The sequence below is a fragment of the Patagioenas fasciata genome, chromosome 20 (genome assembly GCF_037038585.1).
Source record: "Patagioenas fasciata isolate bPatFas1 chromosome 20, bPatFas1.hap1, whole genome shotgun sequence".
Classification (NCBI taxonomy): domain Eukaryota; kingdom Metazoa; phylum Chordata; class Aves; order Columbiformes; family Columbidae; genus Patagioenas; species Patagioenas fasciata.
The window spans coordinates 4,236,315-4,261,514 of record NC_092539.1 but is presented as its reverse complement, the minus strand read 5'-3'; the positions used below and the strand labels follow the sequence as shown (position 1 = coordinate 4,261,514).

Below are 25,200 nucleotides of genomic sequence, written 5' to 3'. Positions count from 1 at the left end.
ATCTTAGTTCTTGTTTTCCTCAGGACAAGGCAACTTTCTAGCGAAGGACAGTCGCGCAGGTCGGGGACAGGGCGGCGGAGGGAAGGGAGGTGGCAGGGACGGGCAAGCAGCTGCGGTGCCACCAGCACCCGCTGCCTTCTGCTCGGAAGCGACTCCGGTTACAGGGAAAAGGGAAATCCTCCCTGTCTCTTTAAGGCATCCTAGGACATGGAAACTTTGTACTTTCAGGGAATCTCCTTGCCAAAAGAACTGTAAAACATGTCTTCCGCACCCCCCCAATACCCATTTCTCTTTCTGACCGGTTTTCTTTTTTTGTTTTTTGAGGACATTTCCATGTTCTATGGCTTCCTTCAGAGCAAAGATGGATGTGTCAACATTTATAAGGGTTTGTAACCCTCCGAAAAGTATCCGATTTCATGACAACTCCGCTGCACTTTATCACTAAAGCAGGGAGAGGGCGGGAGGTGGCGGGAGGGAGGGGGAGAGAGAGCAAACAAGGGGGAAAAGCACCCAAATTCATGATGGGCTCATAAAATTTAAATAAGAAAAGTGCAGTATTCCTCATTATTCTTCAGCTCAGACAGCTTACGCTGGTAGCTGCTTTGAGTACTAAATGATTTTATAGGGCTATTTGACCTTACAGTCATTTGTGTTACACTTGCCATTGCTAAGGGGAGACAAAAATACTCCACACATCCTCTAGCTGCAGTGCTAGTCCCAGCCCCAGCTGAGTGCCGAGGGGTTGGGAACTTTATAAACTCATTTGATTCATTTGAGGTTTCACAATAGCCAAAAGTTCCTTTATAGCTTTTTGGAAACCACATGCTGACGTTACATCTAGAAAGGTAACAGTGAAGCACACTGAAAAGCTAATAAAACTGAGGAAATCGTACAAGGACCTTAGATATGCTTTTCTTTGCAGCCACACACTAGATACATACATTTCTTTTCATACATACATACAAGCTACTTTCAAATGCTGCATTTACAGTTTCCCAACCTGAAAATCAGGTAAAAACCCCCCGTAAGAGCTCTGTCTCCTACCTGCATCTTGATCCGTACACACAGATATCAAGAAACTACCCAGGATACTGCCATTTCCCTATGCAAAAGTTTACATAACTTTTTCCTGCCAGCATATACTTTCAGACAGTTCGCTGAGCTCCGGTATTTCCCCAAATATATAGATAGTAAACACACCCAAGCGTGTTTCCACATGCACTCACACCCATCCGTACATCGCGGGGCACACAGGCACGGTTAAACGCACACACGCATATACCAATACACACGCACGCCTACAGCCGCCCATTCTGCCGGCTCCCGGCACGTACCAGGGATGCTGCAGCCACAGGCACGATGAGCTCCCTACCTGCAATGACAGCCGGGGATCTCTGTCCTCCTTCGGCGTTCAGCCACACTTGCAAAGTGAAGGCGTCTCGGGGCAGCTCAACATCTGCCTTCAGCCGCAGCTGGTCACCTTGTCCGCTGAAATAGAGCGCCCTGCTCGGGGTAAGGGACTCCTCGTCGCCCTTCACCTCCCGCTGTTGCCTCCTGCGGGGGCCGTGCCCCGGCTCCAGCCCCGCGGCCGAGCGTCTGCCCCGGGCCGACCTGGTGGCACAGGTGCCCGGGGCGGCGGCGCGGAGCGGGCGGCGGTGCCTGGCCGCCCTCCGGGCCCTGCGGGAGCGCTCGTCCGTCCCACATTCGGCTCCGCTGGCCAGGGCTGTGCAGAGGAGCGCGAGAGGCAGCAGCAAACTCCAGAGCTGCATTTCCAATCTTCCCCCCCCTTCTCCCCTGCAAATCCTCCCGATCTGCCAGCTTTGGGCTCCTCCTTGCCTTGACTTTCTTCTCTTGTTCACCCTTCTTGGTATTTGCTCTTTTTATAACCCTTCTCAGTTGCTTTTTCTTTTCTTTTTTTTTTTTCCTTTTTTTTTTCTTTCTTTTTCCTGCTTATAGATTTTTTTTTTCCTTAAAACAAATAAAAATAAAATAAGTCAAAACTGCTCCTTGGTTGAAATGTATTTCTCTGTTCTTCCTCTTCTATCTGTCTTCTTCTCCTCTATTCCTCCACAGCTGGAATTCCTCTCTCTCTTCTTTTCTCTGCTGGATTTTCTTCCCTTTATTTTTTTTCTTCTTAAAAAAAAAAAAAAAAAACACACCACCACACACTCTCTCACACACACAAAACAAAACACCAAAACAACCCCCCAGCTTTCTCCAAGACTCAGACCCACTGATTTCCCTCCCCCCAAAAGATGCTCTAATCTATTTATTTTTTTGGCCTCCTTTATAACATAAGCCACAACCCCCTCCTTCCCCCCAGCCTCCCCCCCCTCCCCTCTTCTCCACAAAATGAAAGAAAAGAGAAAAAGCCCCTCAGAAGATGAGTAAACAAGAATATGCTAATCTACTCTAGGGTGCTCCACCTTCCCAATTGAATGATTCCCATTAAAACTGCAGGGATCATGACTAATCAATCAGCTTGAAGGAGCAGATAGCTCCAGAGGTTCAAACACTTTTGCTGCTTTCTCGCCCCCCCTTCTTTTCCTCTCTTCCTCTTTCCCCCTATCACTTTCCCCCCTCTTATTTATTTTTTACAGAAGACAATCAAGATGAATGGATCACTGTGACACAAACCCTGCACCCCCCTTTTTGCAGTCTCCCCAGCTTTCTTTCCCAGTCCAGTCCAAAACACACATTCCTATTTTTTTTTCTTGGCAAAAGAGAAAGCTATTTCTCCTCTCAGACTCCCCGTTGCACTTTGCTGGTAAACCTTATGCTCCTCTGCAGCACATAAAGAGTCTTGAAACTTGAGTCTCAGATATTTTTTTTAATTGCTTGCTTTCTTTCTCTCTTTTTCACTCTCTCTTTTTCTAATTCTTTCTTTTCCTCTTATTATTTTCTTAAAGTTATGCAATCAGCCAGGCTCCCCCTTTTGTGGTCCCCCTCAGTGCAGTTGTGTGCAGCTAATCCAAATGTTGCATCAAAGGTCCCCATCGAATCATCAGGAGCTAAAAGGAGAGAAGCTTTTTGAAGAGCATTTGCCTTCCAGAAGCTGTAGCAACAGAGGAGGATTTGGCTTTTGAATGCTCCAAGGACTCCTGATTTTTTAATAATAATAATTATTATTATTATTATTTTAAAAAAATGGTGGATTGAGTCAAAAAATCCTCTCTTAATATTGCTAATTTTTCAGCCTAAGGAATTCAGCTCCCCTGGTTTCCTTGGCTTAGTTGTAGCCACAGGTAAGGTTCTGGTTGCTTGCTGGTTTGTAGATCTCTGTTTCTGAGCTGGGACGTTTCTTTTTTTTTTCCTCCTCTTTTTTTTTTTTTTTTCTTTTATTTTTTTCACTTTTGAACGATCTCAAAAGCTCCCCCTGATGGCAACAAAAAGCATTTTTCTAAGTATTTAATCAGTGGAAATGACTTAGCAGCAGCACACTCTCAATCTACGGGCCACTATTCCACTCAGAATAAGCCCAGTAGAACCAAATTAAATCACACCCAATTCAGACACAAACCCAGTAACACACATCATCTTTGTCTTCCATCGCAAAATTAATCATTGTCACACCTTGCTTTCCTATAAACGTTTAACAACAACGACGCAAGAGAGTTTTCCTGGGGCTGCAATCTTTCTGGTTTTGCAGATTATTAGTGTGAGTTTGTTGGGACTACTTGCACTTCAAATACACATGATAAAATCAATGAAAGTAATTTTTTCAACGAGAGTTGTTGCATGCTCGCAAGGCTTCGGAGGGATATTTTTTGTCAGTTTCTTACTCGTTTGCAAACACTCAAGAATGTAAAATTGGCATTTTCAGAGATCTTGGATATATCCGTAATGTCCCATCAGAAGTCAACAAGAACTAGAGCTGAGCACCCCCTCTGACCACACAGATCTGCGCCTCACAGAATCCCAGAATGTCAGGGATTGGAAGGGACCTTGAAAGCTCATCCAGTGCAATCCCCCCATGGAGCAGGAACACCCAGCTGAGGTTCCACAGGAAGGTGTCCAGGCGGGTTTGAATGTCTGCAGAGAAGGAGACTCCACAACCTCCCTGGGCAGCCTTGGCCAGGCTCTGGCACTCTCACTGGGAAGAAGTTTCTTCTCATATTTAAGCGGAACCTCCTGTGTTCCAGTTTGCACCCATTGCCCCTTGTCCTGTCACTGGTTGTCACCAAGAAGAGCCTGGCTCCATCCTTCTGACACTCACCCTTTAGATATCTGTAAACATGAATGAGTCACCCCTCAGTCTCCTCTTCTCCAGCTCCAGAGTCCCAGCTCCCTCAGCCTTTCCTCACACAGGAGATGCTCCACTCCCTTCAGCATCTTGGTGGCTGCGCTGGACTCTCTCCAGCAGTTCCCTGTCCTTCTGGAACTGAGGGGCCACAACTGGACACAATATTCCAGGTGTGGTCTCACCAGGGCACAGTAGCAGGGAAGGAGAACCTCCACAAAGCTCTGTTGACCAGACAGACACAAAGTACCAACAACACCTACAAAGTTTTCGATAGAAGACCACAAGCAACTAAGCCTCTCAACAACCAAGAGGAAATTTGTTAGCTAGGAACCAAGCTATACCACGGTATAAACTCCCATAAACGTCCTGAAGAACTCAGAGATATGCAAAAAAGTCACATGTATATGCCTGCTCAGCAGAAACAATTTAAGATGAGAGCTTAAGTACCACACTTTACTATTCTAAATTGACACAGAGAGGGCAATGCAAATCAGACAAAAATTCAAACATTTAAAGTGAACCTCTTCAACTTCAAATAATTGCTAAAGCAGGAAGAGTCGCGCTGCCGCGGACACTGCGTCCCCCCCCCCAGCAACTCCCCGCAAGCCCCCAGGAGCTTTGCCTACATGTAGTCTGGAAGAGCGGGCTCTTAAACTTAAATAATGCAGGTTCCAGCCCTTCCAGTGGAAAAATGCTAATTCTGTGAAATTACGTTTCTTAGGGACTTTATGATTCGGGTGAAATCATCAAAGAAAATTATTGAAACATTTCAGTTTGATGGCACTGCACCATTTCCTTTTGAACACATTTGACCTTCTCTCTCTTACAATATTACTGGCAAAAGAAAGGGCTTCGCTGTGACCAAAATGCAACACCAAATGCATCAGACTGCAATTCCGGTAACAAATTCTGGGGTATACTTGCTACAAAGGAAAGGTCCAAAGCTCAGCTTTTTGTATTCACAGTAGACAGAGAATCATAGAATTGTTTTGGTTGGAAAAGACCATCAGGATCATGAAGTCCAACCATAACTCAACTCTAGCACTAAACCATGTCCCTAAGAAACTTATCTAAACACCTTTGAAACCCCTCCAGGGATGGTGACTCCACCACTGCCCTGGGCAGCCTGTTCCAATGCCCAGCAGCCCTTTCCAGGAAGAACTTCTTCCTCATATCCAATCTAAACCTCCCCTGGTGCAACTTGAGGTTGTTTTCTCTTGTCCTATCACTTGCTACTTGGGAGAAGAGACTGACACCCTCCAAAGAAAGTAGGAAAAGATGGAATGCACGAACTACACGTTAAATCAGTTCTATTTCAAAGACATAGCAAAAGTGTAAAGGAAATGTGAAACGTAAACTCTTGAGTCCTGAGTGATAAGGAGCAGAGAGTAGAAGAGATGTGATTTTAGCAACAGTGAGTTAATCTGCGATTCCTTAAGTCTGTGGGTCAGATCTAACTTCCCTGACAACAGATGAAATTCTACCCTGCACAGATGGACATTTACTCTCTGTTTAAGCCAGTACTTAAGTCATGTACGGGCCTTCTGGCAGAGGGGTTTCTGCCCAAGGAGAATAATCCTGCTGTTGAACTTGAGTGCAGTATTCTCCTAAGTAAGGGGAGCAGGATATTGTCCTCCATCTAGAGGTACTTTCACAAGAAAAAGGAAAGGAGCACCAAACCCTAGATACACATATAGAGACAAGAATTAAAATAGATATTTGCGATATTATGCCAAGAAAATAGCATTGTGCTACATACTGTATGCAGTCATTATAAGCAGAAATACTCAGCAGGAATCTTAGCTGAAGCTGCCAATAACTTCCAGGTTCAAGACTAGAGCTGAGCGAATAAATCATAACAAATAATGGTTTTGTCAAATATTGACTTTTTTTTCCTCCAATTTGCAAGCAGACTGCAAAACCTCTCAAATATCTTTGAAATTATATGCCCATTTCTTTCTCATGTTTAGTATTTCTCCAAGGCCAATTAGCACACAATTTACTGTAATGTACACATTTTCACATTTGTTCTGTGTTAATTAGGCAAGGTAGTCACATGGCGTTATTTTTGGCTCCCTGGGGGTCAGGTTTAATCACTCACAATATAGTAAAATTACTGAATTTACATATGATGGGAGATTCTACTGCTTGAAACTCTCATTGTGAAAAGTGTTGGCCATTCAGATTACTCACATGAAGGTCAATTAAAAGCAACGTTTCTTGAAAGTCAAGCCGAAAAGTCTGCCAGCTAGAGCTGAATTGAGGCCCTACTATTTTGGGCAAGTATTTGTACATATTTGTCCTCCCTGTGTTCAACTCCATCAATCACAGCAGAGGTTTGCATGGTTTTTACCCCTCACCGATATCCCAAATCGAGTCTCTCTGAACTTGGCTGGGGTTGGGAATCGCTGAAACGCAACCCAACGGCTCCTCTGCTCAGAATCAGACAGCACCCAGACGGCAGATTTTAATGCAACATGTTGGATTCAGGGAATATTTTATGCAATCAACAATGGTATGAGAGGAATCACGCTGCCTCCACTGAATAGTAAGGAATAAAAAAAAACCCAAAATGCCGAGAATAGCTTCAAAGAAAAAAAGGGATTTGGGCGTTCTGGGTTGTGAATCCCATGAAGTCCAGCATCTCTTAGGAGACAGAGCCACTTGCTCAGTGGCAAGATGGTGAGACAGGGTTGCGTTAGATGTAACGTGCCTACAGCTCCTCATAAGAAAACACAGAAATGCTAATAACCAAAACCAAAAGAAATATGTCAAACATGTTCAGTCCTGGAAAAAATTTCACAGAAGACCTACTTTGGACTCAGTGTAAATTTGTCATTTTTTTAAATGTTTTAATGTTAAAGTATGAACAATTAAAAGTCTGTGTGCTGCCTTTACTGTCACACTTCACGCTAATAATAATCCCTATTTAAAGGGTCCTTTATAACTATTGCCTGCATACTCCTTATTCCATACAACTACACTACCTTGAGCAGAAGTCAGCACTACTTTGCCTTTGCTAGTGGATAAGAGACTCTTCTGCTCTTCCTCCCGTTGTTCCATACATAAAATACATGCTACGGTAATTTACATCCATAAAACAGCTTCACGTCAATTTGAAATACACCATTTAATCCAGAAAAGTTTACTGAACAATTAAGGAGTGCAATAAATGACAATCAAGACTAAACATGTAATTGATGACTTTATGAAGGTATCAGTAATTTTATAAGGTAATTTGCAGTCTGTGGCTATAAATTCCTATTTAAACCTGGCATACCACTCTTTTTTGCCCTGCGGAGAGTTGTATTTGCTAACAACACTGATGCGTGTTTGTCTGGAATTTGGTCACTTTATCCTTTAAATTTCCCTCATGAAATATCATATTTCCAGAAAAGTTACATATTCTTTGTATTTTTTTCACCACATTCTTGAAATACATTCTTGGGGGTGGGGCAATAACCACTCTTCTACAACACTGTGCTGAGAGCAGAAAGACACGGTACATGATGTAAGCAATGAGGCACATTTTTCCTCTTCAATTAAACTGTGTAAATGCTGATTAATTCAGTGGGTTCCATTTTAATATGGACTGTATGGTGTAATTTGGGTATTTGGGATGGGCTTCCTGGATTAAATCCTTGCTCGGGCATGAAAAGAACAATAACCACAGACCTCACCTACATGGTGCCCAGTGGCCACTTCAAAGCCATATCCCTATGACCCAAGACTTACACGTGAGGATGCACAAGGCTTTGGTGAGCAGCCCCAGGGGGTCCCATGGGGTGAGACTTTGGGGTCAGGTCCTTTACCCCTCACTGCTGCACAGTCACATCCCCAACCCGGAGAGCACCATGCAGGCGAAGGAGGCAGGTTCCTAAACCAGCAGACTGATGGGGGCAGCAAAATCACAGCCTAAAGCAAAAGATAGCGAGAGGAGGAAAGACCTCCTGGGTCTCAGCAAGTGCCCACAGCACCATGCCCAGCAGGGCCCACACCTCCGGGGTGGCCAAGGGGCTCTCCTGCGTGCCCCCAGCAGGAACGAGCTCCCAGCATCTTCCCCAGGCCCCCTGGCATTGCCCTTTTATCGAAAGCCCAGCTCAGAGAACCTTACCCCCTTTGGACAGGTTTAAAACCCCAACAAGAACACAAAATCTCTTTGCCCCACTTTCCCCTCTTATTTCAGGAGACTGAAATGATGACTATTTCTAAAGTCTGTTTGCCCAGAGACTTAAGATCCTCAGATGCAACCAGGATGCTGAAACCCAGAACTGCAGAATGCTATTTTTATCACTTTTGCACTTCTTGCCCAATGAGGAGTTTCTAAAAGGGCAGGAGGAAGAACTATCTAATGTTGCTCATGAAAAAAACAGGTAAAACCCAGGAAAGTGCTTGAGGAGAGAACATATCTTGCATTCTGGAAAATCAGGATATGTGGTTCCCAAACCATCTCACCCAAAAGTTATACGTTCTCCAGTCTTTTGGGCTTCGGTCAAATACTGGGGGAAGAGAACTGGACCTGGCTGGAAAGGAAAGGGGAACAAGCAGTTATCTGAGCAGGAAGGGAAAAACTCCTTGTGATTTGTATCTCCTAGTGATTTGCAAATACTGGTAGTTGGTTTATGACCTGTAGGAGGACTGCACGGGGCCATTGCTTTATTCAGCCCTGAGCACGTCCAGTTTGTTTGGGCTGCCTTGCTGCAGCCTGTAACTCAAGAGCCCTGCATCCACGGCAGGACCCACAAACCCACCCTGACATCCGTTGGGGACACCTCAAATCCATCTCAGAGATGTACAGGAGTACTCAGGCTCCCAAAACAGTCAAGACCAAATTGGGTGGGTGACGAGGAGAAGAAAAGACTATTTCACTGAACTAAAGACTTATCAGAAAGCACCAGACTGTCAAATAACTCTAAGACAGAAAAGATGGAGACCATACATTCCACCCAAAGAGACGTATCCACAACACAAACCACACCACTGCAGTTGCTGTTGATTAGTCACTGCCCCACAGCAAGTCCCAGCCCAGGGGTCAAGGACTGGGTGAACTCGGGAGCCTAAACTATCCTCTTAGACCTACTAATGTTTTCCTCACAAGACAAATAGCATGGATTGGTGCAGAGAGTGGGGGGCTGCCTTGGAAAGGCACGTGGGGCCTCTATGAGCTGAGTACCTGTTCAGAAGATACATGGGAGGTCATCACTCTTCCAGCGCTCTGCTCTGACATCTCCCTCTAGCCATACATCACTTTTGAGACATTAAAGAGAGGGAGGTCAAAATCAACTGTCCTGGAGGGGCAACACAGCAGAAGCAGTGGGGCAGCTCTCCAGCCCCTTGCACCAGGGTGGGCTCCCTCGGGCAGGGTGGCATCGGCCGCCGGAGGAGAGGTTGTTCCTGGAGGTGGGGATGGACAAGAGGGCTCAGTTTGCTGCTCTCTCAGGTCCCCCAAAGTGCCATCAGCACATCGTGGTACTGTCTCAGAAGAGCCACACAAGCTGCTCTCAAAGCCAGAAGGAAAGTCTGGTGCTGGCACATAACTATGCACAGGGAGAGACAAGGAGCAGGACTCAGACAGATGGAAATACACGGCTCATGAATAATCTAGAAAATTCAAACATATCAGGCCATGTTTTGATATTCACAGGCACCATCCACAAGAAAGTTTAGCATACACAAATGTTTTTCATAAACTAAATTTCTGCTCCAACGCCAGTACTAACAGGATTAACAAGAGAAACCTGTCGTGTGTTGCTATTGAAGAAGATAATCAAGCAAATGATAAACAAATTGATCAAGAGACAGACACTGTGTGTCATTCTGCAGCAAGAAAGCCAAAAGACACAATTCAGAGGAAAAGCTGCTCTCTGCATTTCAGAGCTATCCCCAGTGAAACGGGATTTCCCCTTTCTGCTTTCATTTGAATGGCATTTGAAAAACACAGCTGTGGAGTCCCATGCACACGAGGTACGGAGCCAAACGGGGAACCCTCCCAGCCCGGCCATCACAGCCCTCGGCAGCACATCCGAATTCAGCGCCTGGTCCTGCCCCCACAGCGCACGGCACCCACCTCGGGTCCTTCCCTCAAACGCTCCTCAATGGGCATCTGATCCTCACCTGCACTTGGGTTCTTGAGATCACCTATAAATAGGCAGTTGAAGGATAAATTATGCCCCGGGATACGTCAGTCCAAATGCAATGCACCCAGCATCTGAACCCAGCTCTGCCAAACTGCAGCTCAGACCTTAAACTTGAAGTTCAGAGCAGGACAGGCAGGATTGGGCATCGCAGAGCAAGGTGATTGCCTGCCTGGGAGATATATCTTGTCTTTTCAGTCATGTGCTTAGCTTCAGTATTCAAAACATCTCATAACTTTATCTGTCATCCCTTTGCACCTGAAGCAATCACTCCCTTCCCGATCCCAGCTGTGCTGTCGAGCTTCCCCATCCTCAGCCCAGGTTTGCGCCCCGGCTGCTTCACCTCCCTGTATCCCCCAGTACTCTGCCCACAGAATCCACAGATATTAATTGATTTGTCAAAAGAAAGTTCAGGCAAGGATGTATTAAATCAAAACATTCCATTCATACCTCCCGGGCTTCTCAGTGCAACTGAGATTCCTCAAATACGATAAAAAATACCAAAACAAGACAAAGCAAAACGGGGAAGGAAAGAACAGAAAGAGTGGAAATAGAAAACAGACAGATGAAAAGCACAAGGAAAAAGAAAACCAACAACAAAACACAAGTGAATTTGAGGACAGCCCTCACTAAAAGCTGCAGGTTGGGTTTCCTTTGTTGAGAATTTGGCATTGGTAACTTTCTGTGACATGTCACTGCATGAAATAAATACAGTATAACAAGCATTATAGGAAACGATTGCCATATGTGATGATGGTGGCAGCCTGTGCTTTCCCGCCACCCCCTATTGCTTTTGTCTGCACTAAAGCTGCGTTTAAACTAGTGAAATCCATCTCTATCTGTCTTAATATATAAATACATTTTCAGCCAAGACCCACTACTGGCTACGGTTGTATGGCGACTCCCGATTGAAATGTCTAAGCAGGGTTTTGACTTTATCCCCAGCTCATTGTTAATGCATTTAACAGGATTTTCAAAAATTCCCTTTGCTCTTTGAGATGATACCCAGTTTTCCAGTGATATGTAGAAGATCTCTCTGATGCCACACAGCTCCCTAGTGAGTGTAAACCCTATTTGCACACTAGCACAGAAAAGCAGGAAACATCATATGGACAGCTACAAAAGCTGCAGAGAAGTGGATTTAAGAAAACTATAACCTTGTTTGTATTGGGAAATATTTTATGTATCCTAGTTTTAAAACTACTTGTTATTGCATGAGCACATCTGTGCACGGAATGGGGCACAGCAAATGGACTGGACTGTTGGAATGGCAGCTCAGACACATGGCTAAGGCAGGTCATTAAACCGATGACTATGTGAATGACCTGGTTAAGAATCTCAAGAAACTAGAAAATTCCTCAGGAGGCAAAAACTGGAATTGAAATATCAAAATTTATCCCGTAGCAAAAAATAGTCTCTTTTCATTCCTTTGCCATCAATGCTTTAAAAAAGAACGAGGAAAGAGAAAAATGCTTCAAATGAAAGCCCAAATAATACATGAAAACATTCTCCCAAACTAAATAGGCATAGAAGCACAAAGCCCTGTATATATTCAATGCTATTTTTAGAAAACGTTTAAACCTACAGACTTTAAAATTAATTCTCTAAAGTACATTTCTATAGCTCAATACAAATCTCATTAAATTCCATAGCTCACAATATTTATATAAAAAGGTACGCTTTGCTATTAAAAGCTATAAGACCTACCCAGAAAGGTTAGAAACTCTTTCTAGGATACCAAATCTTTCCAGTTCTGTTCAGCACTAGAAAAAGGTTGGACTTGTTTTCATTTGATCAGACTTGAGTTGTTGTCAGAATAGTTTACTGGCCAGTTACTACAGAAAATCGGGAGGCTTTTTGTTCACAAATGAAATCAATTTTGCTAGGAGCATTCACAATACTTCAGCCCTTCAAACGTCATGTGCTCCAAAACACTGCACGCTTTGTGGACAGTCACGGATTGCCAACTTTTAGCAGGAATAGCTGTACGTGGAGTTTACAGCAATTGCTTTTGTGGGGAACGTGGGCAGCTTTCTCACTAAAGGTGAGCGGGGTGATGAGCCGCATTGCATGTATTGGGGTAAACCAACAAAAGTCAAGAGCTATATAGATATAATTGGAGAAGTAGGCACCAACACATATCAGTGAAAGTGAAGGATTTAAATAGCAGTTGATGTTTACACGTTCAACTGCTAAGTTTCTACCGGGCTGCAATGACAGCTGTTCATTTTCCAACCTTGACAAGCATGGCCAAGGTTCTCAAGTTGATCGATCCTTTTTGCCTATTCTCTGTGACATGATTTGTTGGAAGACATCACGAGCCTTCGCTCCTGAAAACCTCACCCAGAATCCACCTGAGGGTGCCAGGAGGCAGCAGAATGACCAGGGCAGATGTGCAGCAGAAAAGAAGATATGCTGACATTTATTGTAGAAGTTCAAGCCTTCATCCTTCTATGTCCAGTATCTTTTACCAACACTCAATTCACCCAGGCTGCCATCTGAAAAATGCAGCTGAAAAATGAGAAACATTACCAGACTCAAGAAGCAGTACTTTAAACCCAATCCTATACTGGGTTTTTGTTTCCTCCTTCCACTAACTTACATTTAATAAGGTTGATTGTAACAATAGCATGAAATTAATAGAGAGAGAGGGGAAAAGGAAAAAAAAAAAAAAAGGAAGAAAAACACTCTCTGTTTGTTTAGATTGGGTCATATTGTGAGTTTGGGTTTCATTTTTCTCTTAATTTTGTGCAAAGATTGGACTTAAGAAGAAACACATTTCTGGAATTGGGAACCTACAACTTGGTACAACTTTCAAGGTACCATGCCAATGTGTCTCTTTAATTATTTTTTAGATGAATTTTCCTTGTTCTGAGCTAATGGGTAACAGACCATGTCACAAAAATATTCCACATTCCTATTTATTCAGCAGAGCTTTTTTTCTAAGAGTTTTCAAGGGGTTTAAAAACTACAGGCAGAGAGTCCTCAAAACTGATGCCTCCAGGCTGTAGGCATCTAGTTCAGGTTCACTGGAGCCACATTCAGCCAAGGACTTCCAGTTTCAGCTGCAATTTAAGATTAAACTCAGGATGCTCGTGAAGCAACAGACCCATTTGCTTTCCTCTGTTCCCTCATTGCCTTCACACCCCAGAGAAAAACCCTAAGAGAACTCCCAGAAACTACAGATACAGCTTCACAGCCCTTTAAAACGTACAAAATAAACCTGTTTGAGTGATTAAGATGCTTTTGATGTTTAAGATTACTGAACGCATGAAAATTAACAGATACCCCTGAATCATATTCAGCCAGAAATGCCATAAGAAACCCTGGAGCAAGCTATTTTTGGCTATAAAAGGCATCGAGGTCCATGGCAGGAGACACTTTGAGAAGCCGGCTGAGAAGCCTGGAACATCTCAGCCCCTCCGGGTTCATCCTGACTCTTCGGAGGCACTTCCAGAGAAACATGTTGGCGTGGGACACCTCAGGCAAGACAGACAAGCAAAATTGGGGTAGGATGCTGATGCTGGGGGAGGGCGGCCACCCAAGGCCCCAGCTGGCCGGGCTCCATGGGACTGGGTGGGATCCTCTTTCTAGAGGAAATCACACTTTTTTCCTAACGTGTATCCTTCCCAAAAGGGCTGCTGAAGCCAGTTTGCTTTTTGTTCTCAGTAATCACTTCACCAATATTTCAAAGGCATTATGTAACTGAAACAGTGTAAAGTTATTGCTACCGACATTGTCAATAAATCATTAACATTTCTTAACAGGAACAGCACAACTGTTCATGTCATGGCTGTCTCATTCACTTTCGAATCAAAGCTTTCAAATTAAATATTCATTTTATATTAAAATATTAATGCAGTCCCACTGTTTCTGTAACAAATATTAATTTCTTATGGCATTTCCAGGCAAATGCATATATTATAAACTTCATCTCCCACAGGAGGTCCCTCAAGCCTTCCCTTTCCCTCCTTCACCATTATCCTGATACCAGGCCAAGAAGGGACTTGGAGGGGCAAGCAAGGTGGATAATTTAACTTCAAGTGTACCCCATTCCTCCCCTCCCACACAACCTCCCCACCCTTAGATCAGGATATCGAAGGCTGCCATTATATCTCCCGCCTACAGAATGAGTCATTCATACATTCAGCAATTCCTGTTGGAAAAACAGTGAATGCCTCTGTCACCGGGGCCCATTACAGAAATTAAACTTTGCAAATCATCAGGGAGGGGCAAGGTTTAAAGTCTTTCAAGGTGCACTCCTGGTCTCTCTGGTCTCAGTAAGAGCGGAATTGATTTGACAATGAGCTTTTACTGCCTTAATGTCTACAGTAGGAGCACGCACATAGCCGGGTAGGAAGCAGGTCAGAGGAAGAGAGTACTTTTCTCTTGGATGTTTTTTTTTTAAATTTCAGTGGTTCATCTCAGGCAAAAAGACACTGAATGGAAATTCAGAGTGGCATTTCCATTTTTGCGCTGCATCTCGACATCTAAGGTTCGCACGAAGAGCACCCTGGTCCATCTGGCTCCTGCCGGGTGTCCCCGCGTGAGGCTCCCTTGAGGCAGCGAGCCGGGGGGAAGCTGCACATCCCAAGGAAACCTTTGGGCTTTCCAGAATTTAACTTTGTAAGAAACTCTAACTGGGAGGATCCAAAGGAAAAGCTAAGATTATTCACTGACAAATGGTCAAGCCATAACCCCATTCAGAAAGACTAATTTTCTGCACAGTTTACTATAATTACTTCTGTTGCTTGTAGCTTCCTTATCCCTCTCTCCTGAGACCATTAAATCTACTCTGCTCCTCTTCAGAGTAAGGAATAAAAGCTCTTCAGCCTCCAGGCTCTTTGGTACTTTCTCTCACTATTTCCTTCTCTAGTCATCAGACATCCTGGTTTTCGTTTGGGTATTTGTTTGGTTGGTTGGGGGTTGTATAGTGTTTTTTTAAAACCAAGTACTTCATCTGCATCAAATTCATTCACTTGCATTCTTCAAGGGAAGGAAAGTTATTTCTTGTCTCAACCTGTCAACAGGTCCAGACCTCCCCATTCCTACATCTCCTGAAGGCCTGCGAGGTCTTTGAGACAGGGACAGCACTATCAAGCCTTAACAACAAGCTTCTACCGTGAGTGGACACAGGTTGCAACAGGAGGTAGATTTCAGATTGGTTGTTGGATGATGACTTTAAAATTACATTGGGAAGTTCCCTCCCCAACAGGAAGAGCAGGAGGTGCCATCCTGGAGGTACCATGTCTCTTCATGCCCTTCTAACGCTGCTACATCTCAAGTCTTTGTGTCTCAGTATTTGCACCCCGAGTAATGAGATTACAAGAGCTACTTTCTCAGTTTATTCTGAAGACAAAAAGTCAGGAGAGCTTCAGTGAAAATCTGTTAACTCAAACAGGTTCTTGCCTTTTTCTTGAGGCTTGCCATCATAGGGCATGTTGCAGAAGCCATATAATCACTTAGGATTAAAAGCACACAAGACTATTCTTTGACAGTTCTATCTTTGGGTACTTTTATCACTGAAAGGGGAGTTTAGATGCTTGCTCTATCTGAAGGGTTTTCTGCTTAGCAGTTTTTCTTTCTATGCAAATCCCATACAGAGACTCCTTGGAAAGAGTGCTCCCGTGCAGAAACTAGTAGCATGACTGGTGAACCTAATATTGGAATCAGTTTTCCCTTAAATTCCCAGAAATCCCATACCAGGGCACAACCATCACCTCCAGGAGAAGGATGTAAACCCACCACTTCAGTCAGGCAAACACCTTGCCCAGAGAATCCTTCTCCTCTCACAGCCCCTGCCCCGCTCAGCAGCCACCTCCCACCAATCCCATCACCCTCTCTTCCTGCCAAAAATTGGTCCTCCACATTTTCCCCAAAGGTAACCTTCACCTCCGCACTTCTTCCCCTTTCTATAATCACATCCTCCCCCTCTCAAACTGTCCAAGTCCTCCACATTCATTTTCTTTCTCCCATTGCTCTCACTTTCCATTCTTTCCCCTCATCCTTCCCACTTGTACCTGTCCTTTATATACCACTTTGCCCTTTCTCCCTCCAAAGCAGCATCCAGCTCCTGGAAGAATTCACTGCCTGTTCTACTTCCTCCCTTTAAAATACTTCGACATTTTTCTATCTTTTTTTTTTTTAAGGACACTACATAAAAATAAACTATATCATTTTTTGAAAGTCCTTATGACTACTAAACCACCATACTGAGCCGTGAGTTTTTACAGTTCATCATAAAGCCTCCTGCAGTCCCATTATAGTTGACTAAGGGAATAAAACACCATTCAAAAATAATCCCAACAGTCTACCATTACTGATTTCCTCCTGTGCTTCTTAACTAACTAAAAAAAAATATATCAATATATTAGAGGTAGTGTGTCCCCAAGTTTTCAGAGCACACAAAGGAGGCAGTGGAAGGGAGAACACACAGGGCAGCTCTTGCAGAACCCACCACTTTGGTTACCAGTCCTTGTGCAAACCAGAGAGCAGAGTGACGTTCCCAACCCCTCACCTTGCCCTGTGATACCAAGTCATCCAGTCACACGTTTGCTGTTGATTAAAACACCTCTGGAGTAGCATTTGCCTAGTTTTTCGACCAGGGCTTACAGAGGGTATTATCAAGACCTGCAGAAAAGATTCAAGAAACTGAAAAGGAAAAAAAACACAGGAGCAGCCTCAGAAGTAGCTGGTGATGTTGGAAAGGAGACCAGAGGACAAATGCATGGTGGGGCCATGCTCCATGGACATGTTTTGGGGTGGGTGTGCAGGAAGAAGGGGCACAAACACGAAGCGTGAGTCAGAGCCACACCTCGCAAGTGGCGGTCACCGACGTCTCTGACTGCTCTGCAGGAGACTCCAGCGTCAGTGGGAAGGTTTTCTGGGCTGTGGCCAATGAAGCGATTGCTGTGGAGGATTTTAGGTGGAACAGGATGTTTTTCTAACAAGGGCTACAGGCAGAAGCTATGTCATTGCTTTGGCTTCCCTTATTCCGCACCTCCAATAAGGATGAAAATGGATCCCAAGGTGGGGAAAAAACTTTGAACGAGCAGTCAGCAGCTCACTCTGCCTCATTTTGAACAAGTTATTTAAAAGTATTAATAACTGCATTAGGGATGAGGACATTTTCCAGCTATCCAGCTCACTCACCCTCCCTAATGCTGACATTTCAAATAGACTGTTATAGAGTTATACCATTACTAGATTAAAAGGATGTCCCAGGCAGCCTCAATTATAAATTCAAGTGAACATATGAAGTTAAAAAAACCTCCTGGAACTAATAGATTTAATTCTATAACATTATGCTCTGCAGTTGTAACATGCTCTGGGAGCAGTAGGGAGAATTAGAAAAGCTCTACACCCTGTATCAGAAGGTGGGTAATGCTGGCCCAAAGTTTCTCTTACCTCCACGTGATGCTTCTCAAAAACTTTCATACAAGAGAAATGCAAGACAATGATAAAAATCTACAGTAGGACAGATTTGCAACTTTTCTCAGATGATATATGGCTTCTGTTCCTTGAAAAACAAAACAAGGAAAAAGATCTGCCACTAAACCAGCAATTCCCCAAATAACTACCAGCAGTAAGAGTCCAAAGGAGAGCACCCCAGCAGCACAGCACATGGCAAAGCACGATGGGTACATTTTAATGGGAAGACATCATTTGGAGTGGGAACATTTCTTCCCAACATTCTCCAGTTTACTTATCCCAATGTGGAATTAGGTAAACTCTGACACTTTCTTTAGATCACTTATGACCCTCAAAATGTTTGGAGGTTTGTTTGAAGGACGCTCCCAAAAATTCAGATGTTCTGCTGTCTTTACTGTAGGGTCTCCAAAATTCTAAGTAGGGCAGGAAAACTTTCCTAGGATTCATATATTGCATTTAGTTGAACTATGATGCCATCAAAGCTGCCTCTGACATGACATGGATTGGACTGGATGATCTTTCAAGGTCCCTTCCAATCCCTAACACTCTGTGATTTTGACATACTTGCTGCTGTGAAGCTGGGAATTGCAGAGCTCTATAGAAACTGAGGGTGCCTTGAATCTCCTCTAAGCACTGCGCTCACAATGTACATTGACTTATGCCAAAGATTTGGGGAAAAAGTCTCAGTAGTCTCAGGATGAAGATGATGATGCATCCACATGACAGAGCTGGAAGAGTTATAACAGGGGCATGTGGCCACCACCCAGGAGAAAGCAGTGTATTGTGAGCTATCCAAAAATCTAAGCAGGTATTTTCATAATATTGATAAGGAAAACTGCATTTTATAGCCAGGTAATGCCAAATGCATATTCGTATCAGAACCTGACACTTCACACAGTGTATAATGTCATAGACTCCAAGACTCTCTATTTTTTACTATTTCAATTTTTTGCTGTATCATGGTTTAAATAAAGAAAAGAAACCCAACCATCTGTTGCAATTATGGCAATGAATTACACCACCACAGATGGAAGAAAATTCATACGGTCAGAGAGTCAAGATTTCAGCGATTTGGAAATCCCTGAATTATGCTTGATTGTGCAACCAAAATTCATTCCCCATGTGCACACACACTACAACAATGTCCCCAACACTATGATCACATGCTCTTTTGTCACATGCTGCTCAGGGCTGTCTAGGGGCACAGGTCCTCGCTGCAGGAATGAACTGGGGTGGAGAGCAAATGAAACTCTATTTTTGGTACGTGAGCATGGACAGCAGCCTCTTCCTCTTCCATGCGCTGATAGTTCAGGAGCAGGGGCTCCAAATCCATGCAACACACACAGCTGGAGACAGAATTAGCCGCAAATTTAGGACCAGAAAAATCCACATCGGCAGAGTGAGGCCCCCATGTCCTATCAGTAAATGTCAAGTCTTTTTGTGTGGACGTTGGAGAGTTTCACATCGAAACAGCTGTGAGTTTGTTTGGGTGTTTTTTTAATGGGTAATACAACCTAATTTCCTCCCAATTTGTTCCTGGAAAGAGACTACTTTGGCTCAAATGTTTTAAGAGATGAACCAGCAGGAAAATTTTCAACATGCATGAGTAACTGAAAAAGAAGTCATAGTTTTATATTGAAAGCACTAAAAAATCATAACCTTGGTTGTTACTCTCTCACACTGCCTGTTCTCAGAAGCAGCTACACCTGAAGGCATTTGTTTTAAGGTTGGTTTGATGGTTTGGTTTTGTTGGGTTGTTTTAAGTGAAATTCTGGACCTTTCACAATTTCTCTTGAAGCTCTATAAAATTAAACAAACAGTTTTGGCTGAAGGAGTTGAAGAAGAACAGAAAACAAAAGCTTTTGAAAGAGTCCTAATGTTTCGGTTCCAACTTTTCTGAACGATAGGATTCAATTTTTCACTTCATGCGAAGTTTTAAGACCAAAGTTAGCTCCATTTAATTTTAAAGCACTGAACGCCTATGTTCAGTACTTTATTTTGAGCTACACAAAAACTGTTGTCTAGTCTGATGCACTCCACATCTTGAGGGGAAGACACTTCACGCGGTGGCCCTGACAAGAGGCAACGCCACAAATGTCAGCAGAGCTTTTCTGCAGGCTGAAATCTTCTCTATGCAAGATGAGCAGGAGTCTCTTTCCAGGAGTTTTTGGACACACGCTAAGCAGAGGAAAATATTTCCAAGACTTCGGTTATCTAAGATTCTACTTTTCCTCCTGGGTGTGGGTTGGAAGATGTTTTCCAGAGACAACCTCCTCGACCGTGCAGTCACTGTCGACTGCACTAACACCTTCGTATTTGGCTAAAAGGTACCTTCCAGTAGTTAGTTGCCCAATGCTGTCCATTTGCAGTGCTCAATTAGTTGGGAAAGTCCTCTCCAAGAGTTTTGGTTCATCTCTGGAAAGATTACAGGAGACTGAGGAAAAGCTGTTCATTGAACATATTTCAATGTGGTGCTTTGTCTGACCATGGAGCAGCCCAGGGATCACTTCTTACAGGAGTAACTTCTTATCCTCCACAAGTTATTTCAGAACATGCATTTCTTCCCTCTGGGAGGGGAGGAATTTCCCAAGTTCATTGTGGAGCTCTATCATCCTGATTCATGTTGGGCCTATTTAGAAATGAACGCATCCGTCACCTTGCCCAAGAGAGGTCGGCTCTAGACGTAAGGAGGATGCTCATTCCCTTTGCCACGCAGGAAGCACAAGTCAGATTGCACTTTGCTATCAATATGCTCTATTTCTCAGGAAAAAACTGTAATTTTTTCCAGCAAGTGCACTTTGTTTGCCAAGTGGAGTGGTGTTGCCTTCCTCCTTGATTGTGGATAAGTAAAAGTGGGTTTGTTTTAAACAGGAAAACAAATGGAACAGATTCTCTGGCCTTCCAGCCCTCGCAGGCACCTTTGGTATGAGGTTTAACATCCAGGAAGGGGAAGGAAACAACTTCTTTGTACTCTACTTATTACGATATGGACAGCTGATCATAATACAAGATAAGCCACAATGAATTATCTTTGACAACGTTTTACAAACCGTCATGATGGTATGCAAGTCAGAGAAAAAAATCTCTAGGCCAAATCCCTAGAAAACATAAATCGATTTATACTGGACAATATGCCCCTTTGTCTATAGCTTACAGATTTATTCATGCCAAATCACTTCATAGAGAAGTCTGAACATGTGGTTTTGCTGGTTCCTGTATAAAAATAACCTCAAGATCAGAACCTGTCTCCATCCAGCTCAGTATCCTGCCTGTGTGTTCAGGGGGAAAAGACAGCACCTGGACCAGAAGATCCTTCATCCAGGTGACAGAGGAGCAGACAAGACCTGAAGGTAAAACCAAAGGCCTTCGCCTTTTATCCCAGAGGAAAAAGGAGCCAAGTACTCGCATCACTGTGTGGGTTTTGGTACCATAGTCCCCAGAAAACTGATTTCCCTTTTCTCTAACAACTCTCAATTTGCTAGCCATGTGTTCATTTCTACCTGCCACCTTCTGCGAGATCAATGCTAAAAGCATGTGTGCACATGAAACGCTGAGCTACAAGCACCCTGCTTCTGGGATTTCAAATGAAACAGCTGTATTTCTCCAGCAGAGTTGAAAGAAAGCATTACATACTTCTCTCATCTGAGACTATAAGAAGCATTCAGAGCGGGATTTCTTATCTACTAAACTTTCCGAGGGCCAGCCTGAAGGACACGGGCTCCGTTTCCTTGAAATAGCACACGGCACATTACATCAGGCTCGTGTCTGTCCCAAGCTGAACTACGGAGTAACTGGAGAATGGAAAAAATGCTACCAGCGCCCAAGTTGCCTGTTGCCACCTCCCACTGTAAGCTCCTTATCTGGAAAATGCCTCGTGAATCGGATGGCAGAGATTCAACCGAAGAGCCGCTGCCTCTTTTGGTGCCCGTCCTGCCCAAAACTGCCCATGGAGCTGATCCCGAGCAGCACAGCCCTCACCCCACGGCCAAGAGCACCGAGGAGAATCACCCCTTCCAGGCTTTCGTAGCATTGCGTATAACGCAACACGATTCTGATAAGGAGGGAGGGGGAACATCTAAATTTGCCATCAGATGGAGTAAAATTAGCTTAGGTGAGTAAGGGTGTCTGGCTGGCAGACAGCCCGTGTCAAGCACAGCCCAGTGAGCTCGGCTCTACGGCCAAGAAAACAGTGAGATTTGTATTTTCAAGTGCTTCGTTAGATCAAGTGCTCATAGCCAAAGCTGAGAGCAAGTCGTAGGGGGAGGACTGGGGTGGTGGCAGCTGGGAGTCTGGCAGCTGTGGGATCTCTGGGGGCTACAAATGAACATGTAAATTTCTATATTAAGCAGCAAAAGCATCTATTAGAGTAAAATTGCTCCAGCTTAATTGTTAGATAGGCATGTTTGTTAAAATACAATTTAAGCAAGATCATATCGTTCTTCCTCACTCAAGAGTGTATGCTCGATAACGTCGTTTGTCAGCAACTGCCTATTATGTTAAATAGCTGAGGAATTGCTGGATATCTTTCTGCTTAGATAATAACATTAAAGTTTCTTGAAGCATTTTAGAAGTCTGACTAATCTCCCTGTCTCTCTATTTTATTTTTCTAAAGTGAATTTAGTGCTGGTGAAAGGTTCCAGATTGACAGCCCTGGAGACAGGAGCTGATTGCTTATCCACATAATAGGTGCAGTCCAGACAGCTGCAGCGCACCCACCACTCCCCCACAGCCGTCGGCTGGGGTTCCTGCACCTTGCGCTGTCACTTTGAGCACTGAAGAGTGACCCCAGGGCTTGGGTACATGCGTGATGGTGGTGGCACTCACACAGGTCATCCATGGTTTTGTCAGGTTAACCTTTTAGGGTTCCCTTAATAGCCAGAGAGAAGGTTATGACAAATTATCCTGCAGAAAACAAGCAAACCAACAAACCCAAACAACTAAACCAAACAGCAAGACCCAAACTTTGTCTTACCTACCTCCTTTTGACTATTAAGGGAGCCTTGGGACATCAGGAGCGGTTAATAGGGAGTCTATGTAGCTCACTCTGATCTCCTGGGAAGTGACAGCTTTCGTGCAGGTGCCTTTCACTGCGCACAAGCAAACACCCACAGCCTCAAACCAGTCTTTAAATCCAGGCCTTGAGAAATGCCTGCAGCTGAGATCTGGCAAAGACACGGAAAATAGGCTTTGGCTGAAACTGCCTGAAAGTGCAACAACCGGAGCCAGCCAAACGACAGAGGATTTGTTTGTTTGCTTCTGACACATCCAGAGCTGAAACCACCTGGATGCCTGGACAATCATCAGCTGGCAACAACGTTCAGACACCAACAACCCAAGATTCATTTGAATGACAACCTCGTTAAAGGAAAGCTCGTGATATCCTAGTCCCTGACTCTCAACTTCACTCTCCATTTAGCTCTCGTTACTGGGCATTCGCCCATATTGAAAGATCTACGCATTTGTGTGACGAATGTCATACTGCAGGAGACATGACAACTTGTGGGAAAGTACTTTGTTGAGAACACAAGGAAGAAAAGGCACCTCTGGAAAACACATCGAGCTAGAAAAGTCCTCTTGAGAGCTTCACGTACTGCGCTGTCAGAGTTTCTCCTGCTGGCAGCACTTGAAGGTCTGCTTTGGCAAATCCCACTAAATCCAAGCAGTACATGGAACAAACAAGCTAAAAAGCAACAAATCTAACCAAAGCGGGTAGATCTAGATACTATCTTAAATAAATGAGGAGGATTTTGCATTTGGCTGTCATCCCTGTTTTCGTTTGTAGAAATGTTATTGCTCTTTGGACACCAATATGGCAAGCAAGGAGGTAACAAACTAAACCAAGCTATTACTTCTTCATAGTGGACAAGGCTTTTCTTTTCTCCTCCAAACATCTACATTCCAGCTCTGTATTAATAAGTTTGCTTCAATAATGAATTGGGGCAGATTCTGGCATGAAATCTTTGTGACAGCCAGAGCAAAAAGCAATCCTAGGGAAAAGCCATACTAGATAAATGACCTTTACTCAACAATTCTTAGGTTGCTCTTGAGAAACTGTAATTGTTTGAGGAAGGAGGAGGATAAACCACAAGTCTCAACAAGGAGAAAAGTTTTACACAATAGTTCTTTGTTTTCCAAAATTTCCCCAAACAAACATCGCAGCGGCAAACTCTACACTTTTATTTCATTCTGGTTTGGCTCTCAGAGGACAAATATCTACATCCTCAGTCCTGCAAAGACATATGTACGTTATTAATGTATGCCTTATGATTGCTGTTTCACGCAGCTACTCCCAGGATGCAAAGTTTTGTTTACACACAAAAGCCTTTACAGAATTAGGGTTTTGTCCTCTTACATGCTTATTCAAATGCAATCAGACATTATCAGTTTCATTTCCTGCCATTGGAATATTACAATTGCAAATAATGTCTCTTTCATCCCAAATATTGACTATTCCAGGGCACTGAGTGAAATTGCAAACATTTTGGTTATAGCTCTAAGCAATACACACATCGTAAGTGCAATGAGCTGAGCTCACTCCAGTCCCAAAATTGATTTGGCTTCCACACCTCTGCAAATTACGTTACATATTTCCATACTCAAGTGAAAAAAACAACCTACAACTTTAATGCTTAATATTTAAACAAAGTGCTTAATGTTTACACATTAAGTTCTTTTTCTAAATATAAGCCATTGCCTAAGTTAAACAGAAAATAGGTGAACCTCAAACCATTGGAAGGTTGGGTCTGGTTCAGAACCCCTTCTGTGTTTAAAAAACATTGGTTTAAAGACCTGCAAGAATATGAGTCACCTGGATGCCACTCTGACTTATTACAGGCCATCAAACTTTGAGTGATGGTCCCCAAGTCTCTTTCTGATCACCAATTAGGCTATTGCTTTTAAGCTTAATGATGCTGAGTCACATCAATGATAAAATAGTTTGGAAAACCAGTTTAATCTGCCGGCAGAGCCACAGCCAAATGTAGGTCTGTCTGAGCCATGCCCCGATTTGCTCCTATCTCAGCCTATTCCAGTCCAGCCTGGAACATTCCCCAAGGGGAGGGCTGATGCAACGATGATACAAAATTAATAGAGCTGCATTTGACTCCCAAGTCCTCCTATTATCAGGGGTATTCCAAAAAGGCCCTAAGATTTCACCTGCAGCACCTCTCTGTCAGTTCAGTTTACATTAACAGCCACAGAAAAACATAAGATGAAGTCTCGTAGCTAAACCAAGATGTACATAGTTGATGCAGTAGAGTTATATAAACTCACAACAACTACATTCATCCAAACTACGCCCCAGAGCTGGGCAATGCACCATAGTGAGAACAGTTTTTCTCAAGACTGAATGTATATCCACTATAAAGAGAAAGTTGTATCCATTGCAACTGC

The 25,200-nt window shown here is 43.7% G+C and overlaps 1 protein-coding gene across 3 annotated transcripts in view; it reads right to left on the bottom strand.

Moving 5' to 3' along the window:
• PAPPA (pappalysin 1) overlaps positions 1 to 2,254 on the bottom strand; it is a 179,971-nt gene extending 177,717 nt beyond the window's left edge. For all 3 annotated transcript variants that reach the window (XM_065853866.2, XM_065853864.2, XM_065853865.2), the window contains exon 1: positions 1,373 to 2,254. In XM_065853866.2, coding sequence (XP_065709938.1) covers positions 1,373 to 1,769 — 397 coding nt within the window. In that variant the 5' untranslated portion in view covers positions 1,770 to 2,254. The remainder of the gene's footprint in view (positions 1 to 1,372) is intronic.
• Positions 2,255 to 25,200: the final 22,946 nt, after the last annotated feature.